The sequence below is a fragment of the Neofelis nebulosa genome, chromosome 8 (genome assembly GCF_028018385.1).
Source record: "Neofelis nebulosa isolate mNeoNeb1 chromosome 8, mNeoNeb1.pri, whole genome shotgun sequence".
NCBI lineage: Eukaryota > Metazoa > Chordata > Mammalia > Carnivora > Felidae > Neofelis > Neofelis nebulosa.
The window spans coordinates 113434650-113449599 of NC_080789.1; the positions used below are offsets into that span (position 1 = coordinate 113434650).

General features: G+C 36.6%; 1 protein-coding gene across 7 annotated transcripts in view; it reads right to left on the reverse strand.

Moving 5' to 3' along the window:
* LOC131483416 (coiled-coil domain-containing protein 7-like) overlaps positions 1-14950 on the reverse strand; it is a 282146-nt gene that overhangs the window by 137145 nt on the left and 130051 nt on the right. For 5 of the 7 annotated variants that reach the window (XR_009247653.1, XR_009247654.1, XR_009247648.1 and 2 more), the window contains 2 exons: positions 11981-12018; positions 9566-9663 (listed from right to left, as the gene is read on the reverse strand). Coding sequence is in view for 1 of the 7 variants with exons in the window: in XM_058681527.1 (XP_058537510.1) it covers positions 9657-9663; positions 11981-12018 (45 nt within the window). In the remaining 6 variants the exon portion in view is untranslated. Of the gene's footprint in view, positions 1-5213; positions 5314-9524; positions 9664-11980; positions 12019-14950 lie in introns of those variants that run through there. The other 2 variants (XR_009247649.1, XM_058681527.1) reach the window with 2 other exon arrangements.

Here is a 14950-nt window from a genome sequence, read left to right on the forward strand (position 1 = left end):
CTGCTTCTACTCTGTTTGTAAAGTTTTTTTTTTTCTGATAAATACTATTATATTGTAAAAACATACATTGTGTACTAAGTTGTATATGACTTACCTGGATATTATAGCTTTTGAAAACAGAAATAGTTTGATTGGGCCACCACTGAGGTGGGAAATAAACTCACTGGAAGCTTTACATCAAACTGTTGAGTTAGAATGGCCAATATCTCAGTGGCCATATTATATATAGTCACTAAAGGCTCAGAGAGGAAAATTACTTTGCCAAACTATAATGGCTAGAGCCCGCATAGCCACAGAGATATGGGACACCATAACCTTGAAGTAGGTAGGACAGCCACATAGTCCATAGACCACTGAAGCCCAGAAATGGGGGAAGATTTCTTAGAAATCCTGGAGCCAATTTGCTATAAAAGAAAAATCTGGAGCAATAAACTTAGAAGTAGGTGGCTACAGCACCTTATTTACTAAGGTAAAATCAAAGAGGCTAGGTCAGCAAAGCCAATACTGAAAGTTAACAGGCCAATACTAAAGCCTGAAAGGGACTTACAAAAATTGGATGGATAAGCTACTTTGTTGTTGGCCTCTCTTGAAACTGAAGGGAGAAAAACTATCGGGCTGATACAAAATTTGGAATGAACAGTTAACACATATAGGACAAACTGAGATGGTGCCCTGACCTTTCTGGCTCTCCAGAGAGACTCAAGCATTCCTAAACTGGCTATATACTGAATCTTACATGTTGTGTAGAAAGGAATTAACATAGCAGGGCTGAGACTTTTATCCTTAAATAGGCCTATTTATAAGATTGGCTCATGGCTGGCATCTAGGAAGCTGCCGGGGTTCCCACTATTCCCAGTACTGATAAGAGTGGCTCACTGTGCCAAAACTGTTCAAAACAATGTGCTTTATCCTGAACATCTGCTTTCCTTCTGGGAGTATGTATTTCTAGTATATTGTAGGCACAGGGTATCTCTATGGCAAGCTACCAGTAAAAAAAACCTGGGTACTGAGTCTCTAATGAGCTTACCTGGTAGACAACATTTCATGTGTCACAATTTGTTGCTGGAGTGATCAAGCATGTCCTACGTGACTCCACTAAGAGAGGACTTTTGGATGCTTATACCTTGTATCTTCCAAACTTTGCCCCATATACCTTTTATACATACATATTTATATATATTTAAATATAATATTCAAATATTATATTTTTTTTAATTTTTTTTTTATTTCAACATTTTTTATTTATTTTTGGGACAGAGAGAGACAGAGCATGAACGGGGGAGGGGCAGAGAGAGAGGGAGACACAGAATCGGAAACAGGCTCCAGGCTCCGAGCCATCAGCCCAGAGCCTGACGCGGGGCTCGAACTCACGGACCGCGAGATCGTGACCTGGCTGAAGTCGGACGCTTAACCGACTGCGCCACCCAGGCGCCCCATCAAATATTATATTTTATATATAAATATATTTATATGTTATATATAAATAATATATTAAAATATATAGAGATAATTTATTGTCAAGTTAGCTAACATACAGTGTATACAGTGTGCTCTTGGCTTCGTGATTCATCACTTACATAAAACATCCAGTGCTCATCCCAACAAGTACCCTCCTCAATGCCCATCACCCACTTTCCCCACTCCCCTTCCCAACCCCATTCCCTTCCATCCTCAGTTTGTTTTCTGCATTTAAAAGCCCCATATACTTTTCGCCTTTGATGATTTTTCTTTGTATCCTTTTGCTATAATATCATGATAATGACTATCTGTTGAGCCATGTAAGTCCCCCTAGTAAATCACTGTACCTAGGAATGGTCTTGTAGACCCCCAACACAGTTGGTATTAGGAGTGGTATTCACTAGAATGGCCTGCAGATGCACTAAAATACGAAGAAAGCATTGTTTGGGAAAAGAAATTATGAAAGGTTGGGATGGAATATGATTAATTTTAGGTGGCTATGAAGTCATCTATGGTATGAAGTAGCAGCTGAGAGGTAAAAGTTTACCTGTAGAATTTGAAAATAATACATCCAGGGGTGCCTGGGTGGCTTGGTCGGTTAAGCGTCCGACTTCGGCTCAGGTCATGATCTCACGGTCCGTGAGTTCGAGCCCCGCGTCGGGCTCTGTGCTGACAGCTCAGAGCCTGGAGCCTGTTTCAGATTCTGTGTCTCCCTCTCTCTCTGCCCCTCCCCTGTTCATGCTCTGTCTCTGTCTCAAAAATAAATAAACATTAAAAAAAAATTAAAAAAAAAAAGAAAGAAAATAATACATCCAACTCCAGGAGAATTGGCTTGCTGGACCCCCTGGCTACTTTTCTGGTGAAATTAAGGGAAAAGATGTAGCCTGGGTGAAGTCTTTGGTGTTTGTTCTCTCCACCAAGTGGGAGGATAAAGGGCCTAAACATACTCAAAGGTGGGCTTTGGATATGCCAAGGGCTGTAAAAACCAGTTTGTAGTCACTTTTTCCTTCAGATGGAAGAGAAAAAGTTTAAATCAGCTCCTAGTGCTGAAGCAAAGCTTTAAAAAGACCAAAGGGGAAAAAAGTGGAGGTGGGGGATAAGTTGGGGTGGGGGGGGTCTCTAGTCTTTTCTTCAACCCAACCCTGTTAGTGCTGCAGCATTACACCCTTCCCCTTGCATTCCAGCTCAGATCTCTAATGTTAGCCCTGTAAATGCTAAATGTATTGCTAGTATACATTTGAAATGAGTAAAAAGGACAATATTTTTAAATGTTTATGTATTTATTTTTGAGAGAGAGAGAGAGGGGGGGGGGAGGGGCAGAGAGAGAGATAGAGGGGGACAGAGAATCCCGAGCAGACTTCGTGCTGTCAGGGCAGAGCCTGATTGGGGGCAGGGGGGTGGGGTGGGGGGGGACTCGGACTCATGACCTGAGATCATGTGAGATCATGACCTGAGCTGAAATCAAGAGTCAGATGCTTAACCGAATGAGCCACCCAGATGCCCCCAAAAAGGAGAATATTTTAATGGCTTTGTATTTTGTAACTACTGCATTGGTATATGATAAAAATTGATGTGAAATGCTATATTTTTTAATTTCATAAATGCTAGAAGAATCATCCTGATGAGGGAAATCTGCAAAGAAAATGTATTAACGAAATTCTGTTGCCAAGTGTAGCTTGGAATTTAAATTCTTTAGATATTGAAAATAGGTTAATACTCCATAATTCATGATTTTTGCCAATTGAAAGCTCTGGAAAAGGAAAGGCAACAGGGGCAAGAGAGGCAATCCCTAAATGAAAATACACTTTTGGAGTTTTAAATGGAAGCTTCTGGTTGCCAATAGGGTCTTGTAAAATCAGACATTTGACTCTTAAAGCATGATAATTTTCTGACCTGATGTGCATATTTTTGAGTGAGTCAGTTTGGGTTGTAAGACTGACAAGGAAGGTTTGGTAATGCCTTGATTGCCATTTAGACTTGTAATAGGGCTCTCTGTCTCTATAGCATCTCAGCTTTGCTACTAATAAAAATAAAAATTAATTAAAGAAAAAAAGCTAATTTGAAGATCCTGATTGCCTGGACCTGAAACCTGATACTGTCTGCTATAGGCTGTTCCAGCCTCAGCATGGGTTGTTCTAAAGAATGAAAAGCAGACATGGGCTTAATCAGACTCTGGGACACTTACAGATTTAGGACACCTGTCTTTTGAGTTCCTAAACTCTCAAAACATCATGTGTGTAGACTGGACCATCTGGATCACATACAAATATCCACAGAAAAGATCTTGTTCTCTGATGAAACCATCTTAAATTCAGCTGCTTATCTACTCTGTGTACAGCGACTAACTGCCTCCCTCACTTTCCCTGCTGAAAGTTGCAAGTTGGGAGAGGTACATCTCAAAGGACTGTGGCCACTGCATGCTCTTAATAGATCAAACTGTCACCTCCTTCTATCAATGTTGATTATTGTGTTTGACTTGCTAGATTAGTCAAGAGTCAATTTGCAACAATGGACTGATACTCTTACTCCACTTCTCTCACCTGTCTCCTCACCTGTGGTATACACACCTTAGTAAGTTGGTTTGACTATTAAAACAGTTGTTAACACCGAGGGATTGATTGTTTTTTCTAGGCTGCTCACTGGATAAGTGATCAGAACATCAGAGATGGGAGGTTATGGCAAATCCATTTTGAAATTTTTGAAAATTCAGAATTTGCCCTAATTTCCAAACATGTTGTATCTTTCTGGTTAGCACACACAAAAATGCTTTTCTGAAAAAATGCTTTTGTCCTTCTTGAATACAACTCTCCTTATCAAAAAATATGGATGAAAGTAGAACATGATTTGGGAAAAAATGTAAAGTTTTGATTACTAAATGAAAACACTGATTTTTGTAACACCTGACAAAAAACAAAACCCCAGCACCTTAGGAGGCACTAGAGAGGGGGAGGGTACTAATAACCTTTGTTTTTCAGAACTATTCCAGAAGTTTTCCCTTCTTTCTGAAAGAAAATGCCCTGTGCTACCTTTCCACAGTGCTGAGAGCACTCTGAATTCAAACTGACTGCTGAGACCTAAGATCACACTGGACAGTGCTGATTATGAGATAGCAGGGGGTGGCCCAAATTCTGCACTTCCCATGCAGAACAGCTTCAAGTGTCATGTACACCTTCTAGGTAGATTAACTGGTGTCATTCACAAGAAAGAGTGTTTGGAACTGACTGCTTTTGAGCAGTCCTTTTAAAACAGAAGGACTCAACTAAATCAATCCTAAGGTGGGAGGCCACCTGGGGGCCCTGTTCACCTCTACTGCCTAAACTAATGTAAGTGCATTTGGGGTGCTCTAACAATTATCAAGTCTTTGTTTCCAGAGGTACCATGTGTCTGGGATTTTATATTTCTTTTATGTGTGCCCTGACTGTCATGATAAAGTCTCAGTCCTAGAAAGCCTTCTTTCTTTCTGTCAGCTTCAACTTACTGGCCAGAGTTGGACAGTTCCTGAATTAGTGCTATAGGTAAGGTGAAGAAAAGATCAATATAGAAAATGCCACTTGGCATTCTAAGATGGGATTTGTTTTACTAACAGAGGCCAGGACTCCTAAAGGTTATAACTGAGACTAATAATACAAGTTAGTCTCACCCTAGAGGATGGGAACTCACTGATAACAATTTTACTGTAAAAATGTGTTGGCCACAGGGGTGTACTGCACAAAAAAAAGAGTGAGCCCAGCAGGATTAAGACTACTTAGAATTACCTAATTTCAAGGTTGAGTCTTGGCCAGCGTTTAGGAACTTGGATTTGGTGAGGGTTCCTACAATTCCAAGAACTGGTAAGAGTGGCTCACTGTGTCAGACCTGTTTGTACAAATACTGTGATTCATGAGAGTACCTGCTTTCCCTCTGATAGCCTGGAATTTTAGTAACTGGCAGGTGGAGGGTGCTACATGATTAGCCTCAATAAAAACCCTGGGCACCGAGTCTCTAATGAGCTTGACATTTCATATGTATTGCCATAATTCATTGCTAAAAGAATTAGGAGCATCCTGTGTGACTCTGCTGGAAGAGGCCTCTTGGAAGTTTGCACCTGGTTTATTCCAGATTTTCTCTCATGAAACTTTTTCCTTTACTGATTTTGCTTTGCAACCTTTTGCTATAACAAATTATAGCCATGATAATGACTCTAGATTGAGTCCTATGAGTTCTGCCCCTGATGGGAATGGTCTTAGGAACCCCTGACACACAGGGCTACTATTTTTGTACTGTATATTACAAACAATTTTGCTGCTTCTCTTAGATTATATAACTGACATGGAAGTTCTGAAATACTAAACCGAGAATAGATACACAGCCATGCTGTTTGGACAACTACCCTATTGGTCAAGTACCTGAACTTGGGATGAACTGTGCAAACCTACCATTCAATAATATTCCATATAAAAAAAGTAAGCATAAATTACTCTCAAAACAAAATTTGACACATGCAGGGATGCTATGGAATGCCAATATGTCTGGTTAAAAAAACATTGGACACCATAGTTGACTATTGAAGCTTCAACAATGAAAAAAACAACTGTACCCCCTACTCAAGTCTTTGTCATTACACCAGCTACTGAATACATTGCCACCACTACAGATACATGTTGTAGCAAAACATGCAACATACCTTTACTATTCCTTCTTGGGAATATTTGAATTCCTGCATACATTTTTAATAGATGGAATAAAACTAGCACAATGCTAACTGGTAGCAATTTCAAGACATTCTATTACATAGAGGACAGTGGCCCAACACTAAAGAAGTACTGCTTGTTTTCTAGGCATATCTGATTAAAGATAATTCTAAATGAAAACACAATCCAGGTCCTGTCATTCAAATGAATTTTGGGGAGGGGATCGTTATTTGGACAGTACCAAGAAGACAAATTTATTGGCCCTGCAGCCCCCAGCCACAAAGGACTTTCTTCTTTAGGTACTGATCACATCACATTCTACACGTAGTAACTCTTCAAAGTATCTGTATCACAGTAACTAATTTTAAATGGAAGCTCCCACATTAAGAAGTTATGGAAGAGTTTCAGGCATCACAAAAACAAGTTTTAACTTTATATCTGCCATATTCTTCAGACTCATGGGATTACAGATACATGATGTAAGCTAACTTTTACTGACTGGAGCTTTTGGCAACAATACTTCAAATTATTTGTCAGCTCCTGGATCTCTGAACTCAATTACTTCTTCCCACTGCTAAATATCACATGCCTTTGGCCTATTACTGGGCCTTAATGTGGCACATTTTCTCACTTTTCAACCAAACATTCCTATTCCATGATGGATCTTCTCTAAAATCTCATAAGGTGGTACAAGTCTGGGAAAATTCTATTAAAAAGGCAACTGACTTAGCACATTCAATCAAGGGCCAATCCTAGTCCTTAAGACCTTGGCCAAATTAACAAAATATGTCCACACATTCACTAGACACAGAGATACTCCCCTGCTGTTTTAACCAAATCACTGACTTAGACCTCTGCTTACAAGATTTGCCACCAGACAAGAAAATGATTCACTGATCCAACAGCCTCTCTCAAAGATCCTAAAATCTAATGAAGTGCTGCATTTGTCCACCACAATAATGGTAAGTTGTTAAAATCCCATGGAATTATACATTCTTCAAAACTAGGTGAATTTCAGGCATTGTTCATAGCCACAGAGTAAACTCTTAGATTGAATTATACTTTCATTGCTAATGGTCTAGTTTCATGGGTCAGGTCATTAGGCCACCCAGGACAAAACTATTAAATACACATACTTTCCCTACATTTTCCCTGAGACGTTCCCTACACAAGGAAATAGGTAGAACAACTTAAGTAACAAACCCAATCCTTATTTTTTATGTGTACATTGCCCATGAGAAGGAACTAAATCTAAAGGAAAATATCTGAAATGAAAAAGCCAATCAAGAATGTATGACCATCATGTCTACTATGGACTTGGGGCCATCTTCAAATCTATACTGCCATGAAGGAATAAGATGTTTAATAGGGAATTTATCTAGAAGACAGAAAAGCCACTGTTGCCCATCAACTCCATTCTATTTGCCATCTAAGTCACTTTCTTTAAAAACAACCTCTGTAGCACTTGTCAATCCAGCTTCCCCTTGTTGTTTACAAGTTATAGGCTGCCATACCCTGTAAGGGCCTCTCTGCAATGGTTGAACTCCACTGCACTTTGGAAATAAAGAGTGAAAGAAAATGTTGTTTCAAGATAAATAATATATTCCCCTTCTTTTTTTCACTCCCTGCTATGATCTCAGTGGAATGGACAAAGCACACTGTTCATTTAAAAGATGGACATTGTGTTTGCATCATATTCTTCTGCAAGCATCCTCTTTTAACCCTGCAGGTGACTTCTGAGGGAAAATAGTAACTTTGGGGTCCCTGCTGAATTTATCATTGCATAACAATGACAATCTCATCTCTAGGAAGGAATAACAGATCTCAATTTGTCAGGTGTGAACATACCTGACGTTGGGAAATGGTTGGAGAGGGGATATCAAGGGAGATAATGAATAAATTTCTCTCTTACTGCAGATATTATATAGATATTCCAAAAGGGCCATTTTTGACCATTCAGGAAGTAAAGCTTATAATGACTCTGTGTGTTTGTGTGTATGTGTGTACACATGTGTGCATGTATGTGTTTATGCATCCATGCTGGTTTTGCACCCAAACCTAACCCACCGTGGACCTTACTGGCATCTTTCTCCCAAGCAATACTGTGGAAATCGTTATAAGAACCCGGTGTCAGCCAGACCTAATGAAAAGACGTATTAGTAAGACACCAAGACCAAGAAGCGGACAGAGGAAAGACAAATCTCTGTTAGGGGATGGCCCTGGCGGCTCTCTCCATTCTCCCTTTTGGTTGTTTGGCAGAACTGGCTCACCAGGACTGTTGAATGGAAAAACAACTCTCACTGATACCAGTTATGTTAATATACAAATGCTTACTCCTCCAGGAGTTACCTTTTTCTAACAAGACCATTGCCCTAAGCAGCCCTAAGCACTGTAACATGATTGACTAGATGTTCTCTATCCCCTCCCAACTCCTCTATAGTTTTGTAATGTTATGTGATGAGGAAATCCCTCTCAGGAGCACTTCCTATGGAGAATTCAATGTGCTTTTCCAGGGAATAATGATAGTTTAGGAGATATTGTATCCCTCACTATTTCTTCATTTGTAAGATTTCCTCTATAAAATCTACCTTACACCTACAATTGGTGCCACTAGTAATATGTTTCTTGCACAACCATTAACTGAGGAAATTATAAAGTCTCCTTTAGAGTTTTTAAAAAGGTAAGTCTCTATTTTTAGTTTATTCTGGTAAAAATTGGAAAGGGGCAAAATATTTATTTCTTAATTAGATAATCTCTTTTCTTGATACATAATACCTTCCTTGATCACCCAATCTAAATTATCCTCCCCTGTGACTCTATCAGAAAGGGAGTTTTATTATCTTCATTTATTATTCTTTAAAGTTATCTTGTTTATGTATTTCCACTTGTTTATTGCCTCTCTTTCCCACTATAATGTAAACATCACAAGAGAAGAGAGCTTATTTGTGTTATTTATCAGTAAAATCCAATGTTCAAAAGAGTACCTGACATATGAAGGTGACAAAAATATTTGTTGAATGATTAAGTCTAGTGAATAAATGAATGAGTAAATTTAATAGCTACTCATCTAATCTATGAAGGAAAAAATGGACACATATTAATACCCTTTCTCTTTTGTATTTATGTTTTCGTGTTTAATAATAAATTTAATTAGTATTGGGGAAGAAAGTTGTAAAAAAACATTTAGAAAAAAGTTGGATGTGTAACTCTTAAAAATAAAACACCAAGAAATAGTTAACATTTTCATATCCAAAAAGTGTAAATTTCAACGCCATAAAACATTTAAGAAAAGCTAACACCACTAATGATATGAAACATAATTACTAACATCTATTGTGTTGATTAAATATTTGCCATTAACTCATTCCCTAAACCAAAATAAACTGCTCAATGCTGTAAAGCGCAAAAAAAAAAATGTACTTTATTGTAATCAATACCATATATCTGTTCAGGTGGGATCTCCTTGCTTCACTCCCATCCACTCTCTGAAGGTTTGGGAGACTTTTCCAAAGAATTTCAGAAATTCTATTAGGATCTAAGAAGTAACCCAAAATGAAGTTTGATGAATAATATTATGTCATGGGCTTAACAGTTTGAATTTTTATTATATTTAGCAATATTCAACCTACAGCTGTTAAGGGAAATGCTATAAAACCTATCAAGCTAAAGCAACCTATTTCATGTCCTATCTCCCATTTTCTACTCAGTTTAAACTTAAAAAAAAATTACTGGTCTCTCCCTGGCACACTATATAGATTCTAAACACCCTTGTCTTTGCTTCAACTGTTCAGTCCACGCATAACACCTTTTCTCCATATTTCCCTGTTAAAATCTAACCCAGCTATATTTCTTAAACTAAATGCTGTTACTCTCAATACAGCCAGAAACAACTTTTCCTTCTTTTTGGTGCATCTCTTGGTAACTTTTTATTGAAGGCATCTTCTGCATTATAATGTACTTATTTATGTACATGTCTTGTCTGTCTTACTAGAATATTAATGCATTGAGGGCAAAGATGATACAGTTGTCATCTTTGTATTATATATATACATAATACCTAGCTCAGTGCTTTGCACAGCATGGACACTCAGTCCACATTTCCCTGTTTGAACTAAATTTAATGGAAATAATCTTCCTCCTGAAGTTAGGGAATACTGTATGAATTAACATTAATAAGGGAAAAAGCCATTTAAGAGGAATTTTTTGATATTCATTCTATGACCTTTTTCTGTTCTTAATGTCCTATATTCCCTATCATCCTCAGTCCACTATTCCCCATACAACCCTTCTTTCATTCTTCCACTTCATATTACTCTTAATTGTGACTTATTGGCCAATAAGTCTGGGCTGGCCAGAGTAGTAACTCAAAGTAACACTATCATAACCCTTCTTCAAGATTTTTCCAAAAGCTCATACACAGTATCTGAGACTGCCTTTACTATGCCTTCATAGAAAGTAGAAATTCTATTTAAAATAATTTCATTTAAGCCAATATTTCTACATTCTGAGATTCACCAAATGTATAGTCTATCAAATTCAGCAACAGCAACTAAGCATTCAATATTAAAAAAAAAACTTATATGAAAAGTTATCACTTCATGTTCTTCAGGGTGACAAATTATTAGCTTTCCAACATTTTCAAATCCTATACTTCACCATGTGTCCACAGAAAAACTACAGTAGTATGCCATACTCTACCATAATCTTAACATGAATATAAGAGTATCATGCTTTATTTGTTTCTATTCCTACAGTTCATAAGCTGGTTAAGTTCCAACTAAAGCTGAAGACAATTATTAATAATTTTTCTTATATCTTATCACATAGTCATAATACTGACCATTATAATCATAATGTGAAGTAATAAATGACAAGAACTCTACCCATAAGTTTATAAAGCAACAAATAAATGTCTAATCTTCTCCTGAGATATCAAAAAAAATACTTTTAAAATTTAGTCACTTCAGACATTAAACTGGACCTTTTCAAAACTTCTGGCCATTATCATTAAATTTATTACCTAATTCTTGCTAATTCATCTGGGTCTGTAAATCTAGAAACATTAAAAATAGTAATGAAGCAGAGAAATGCACACTACTAGATAATACTTTCTTCTTTTCTGTATGGCAGCCAAGGTCAAAATTAATAATTCAAGTCAATGACTGAAAAGAAATATTGACATAGTTTATTCTCATTGAATAGCTACCTAACGTATTGACAGAATTTGCTGTTTCACTAATCTATGTGGTTCAGGATTTCTGTTTCTTGACTGGTTTGTGAATAGGTCTGTGAATCATAACATATTAATCAAACAGACTCACTCACTAGTGAAAACTGTAAGATTAATTGGATACATCAACCAACTCAATTATTTATGTGCATGCAAAAATGAATGATTAAGCAAAAATGAAATGCAAAAAAAAATTTTAAGTGAGTTGTTTCATGTACAGAGGTCATGATTCTGAATGAGGTAAGTAATCCCACTCATAAGTGTTTTTCCCAAGATAAAAAAAAATGTTCTTACACAAAAAATCATTTTTTTAAAAAGGGTCATGTTCAGTTTCTATATGAAAATTTAATTGTTGTTGGGGCAGGGGGCACAAGGGAAAATGGCTTTGTACATCAGATCTGGTCCTTAGTGTACATTTTTCACTTAAAAATTTGTATTTTCACAGTATCCAAAATTGTCAATCTTTGACAACATCTACAGTTTAGACATTAGTTTCAAAGAGTACAATATTGTAAGCAAAGATATAAATCAATGAGTTTTATGATACTGAATTTAGAATGGCTATTTTGCCATTTAGGCACATAAACTGACAAAGATTAAAAAATATTTTTAAATGTTTTACCTTTTGTCAGCTGGGCTTCCATTTGTGAAAATTGAGATCTGTAATAAAGAATACTAAATTTAAATACACTAAATATGCACATCAAATGTTTACATTAAATTATTCAGAAAAATATCATTCAAAGCAGGTTTTAAAATATGACAATTTGTAAGATTAAGGTGTCAAAAAAGCTAAGAAATTACCATAGTTGGCATTGGAAGAAATATTTTAGAAGATGAACAACTACCAAAATTACATTTCTAAATGAAAGCAAAGAGGGCTTTATATTTATAGTAAATAAAAACTATTTAAACATATCCATTACATAATTAAATATATCCATCACATAATTGTTCAATCTTTTTAATATTCTTTTGAAATATTTATACTTCAAATGCCAATAGTATACTAACATGGTGATACTAACACATAGTATACTAATATGATAGTGCTTTTTTATAATTTAAAAAATTTGTAGGGGTACCAGGATGGCTCAGTTGGTTAAGCAACCAACTCTTAGTTTTGGCTCAAGTCATGATCTCACAGTTCATTCCTGAGATGGAGCCCTGCACTGGGCTCTGTGATGACAGTACAGAGCCTGCTCTCTCTTCCTCTCTTTCTCTGTCCTACTCCCCCCCCCCCACCAAAATAAACAAATAAACTTTCAAAAAGTAAATAACTTGTAAAAGTATATTGAGAATCCATGCTCAAATCTGGATGGAACTGGAGAGTGTGATGCTAAGTGAAATAAGCCATACAGAGAAAGACAGATACCATATGTTTTCACGCTTATGTGGATCCTGAGAAACTTAGCAGAAATCCATGGAGGAGGGGAAGGAGAAAAAAAAAAAAGAGGTTAGAGTGTGAGAGAGCCAAAGCATAAGAGACTCTTAAAAACTGAGAACAATCTGAGGGTTGATGGAGGGTGGGAGGGAAGGGAGGGTGGGTAATGGGTATTGAGGAGGGCACCTTTTGGGATGAGCACTGGGTGTTGTATGGAAACCAATTTGACAATAAATTTCATATATTGAAAAAAAATGAAGTCTAAGACAAAAAAAAAAGAAACAAAAAAGAGAATCCATGCTCAAAATATGCTTATCGAGGTGTTTGATCAAAAATGTAGGAATCTAGAACCTCAAGAGTGTGATTTTATTAATAGATTACCTCTTGGGAAGAGAACATGTTTTCCTGTAGCATAATGGGGATACTAGATTTTATCCCAGGCCTGAATTTTACCTAACTCAGTTTCTTTCATACAGAGATTAGCTAGCTTTATCCTTACCCACCTGTGGCAAAGACTTCTGGTGTTCAACAAACTAATTTTCTTTTCTTAAGGCACATTACTAGTCTACATTTCTAAGTCCCTCCTGCAATTAAATGTGGTAAATTAATTATGAGAGAAAATGATGTGTACCCCCTTCCGGCCTGGTCGGTGAAAATGACTCATGTCTGGTCTTTCATCTTCTTTTCTAGTAGCTGGATGTCTATGCCCAATATGGCCCAGCAAGCCAATGTAAGATGTCAAAACCTCCATATACCAGGATACCTGAATCAACCTATAGAGCAGGACTCCCTAACACAAACACACCTGAACTTCCCAGAAGTATTTACATGAGAAAATAAGTTTCTATTGTACATGAGTCATTGCCTATATGTGACAAGAGTTGGCCTATATACTAAGTAATATACCACCGTGGGTTTTCATATGGCTTATGTAGATAACTAGACAGAAATAAATGATAATAAAGGCTAACATTCACATAGTCCTTCATGATATACAAAAGCATTTCATAAACATTATCCCATTTTATGCTAACATTCTTATACAGTATTATCATCCTCTATTAACTAAGAGTTTTATAGAAAAATATGTTTTGGGGCACCTGGGTGGCTCAGTTGGTTAAGCATCTGACTTCAGCTCAGGTCACGATCTCACGGTCCGTGAGTTCAAGCCCTGCATCAGGCTCTGTGCTAACAGCTCAGAGCCTGGAGCCTATTTCAGATTCTGTGTCTCCCTCTCTCTCTGCCCCTCCCCCATTCATGCTGTCTCTGTCTCAAAAATAAATAAACAAAAAAAAATTTTTTTTAAGAAAAATATGTTTATATCCTGATACATAGAAATGATAATAGGTCTTACCCTAACCTCTGCTTTAAAAAAGACTACTACTACAATAAGCAGCTTTAAAAATAGGTATGAAAACAAAGAGGAACTACTTCTGACATATGTCATTAAGATGTAAATATGACAGGCCTTTTATGTATGTAATCTAATGTTCAGTGGTAGGAGTTCTAAATATTTTTCTTTCACTCCTTTTAGATTTTAAGTTTCTGTCACTAGTGGCACAGAGTGATAAGCTGGGAGATTCTGGCACACATACACATAAACTCTCATTTTGAAAACAACAAGGAAGAACACTAAAGAATATGAAATACTATTAAAGAAATGAGACCTGACAATAGCTATACTGCCACAACAAGGACAAGCAAAATTGTCTTCTCTACAACTTTGCTTTCTTTTCTTGAACTCTTCCCATTATTTACCAATAAAGTTGCTTCTGTGTAGACTGTTTTACTCTTCTAAGGCATGAATCTATTCTGAATCTATTATATTGATAAATCTATTGATCTACTATGAATCCACTACACAGCAGAAACAAAAATAAATTCTTCTTCAAGAGTTTTTTCTCCACAGATAATAGCTGTACTTGCAGTGAGCAAAGCATAACACACCTACTTAACAAATCATTATGTTGTATACATGAAACTAATACATTGTGTGTCAACTGTACTTCAGTAAAAAGATAAATGTGAAGAGAGCTTTTCCCCATAGTTTTGCATTTATATTTAATTTTATTAACTTATAGCAAATTCTCTTTAGTCTATGAACTCCTATTTTTTTCTGGCTCTCAAATCACAGGTGTTTATTAAATGATCATTCAAAACTAATACATATCTAATTTATAAATTTGTATTCGAGATAATGAATTGTAA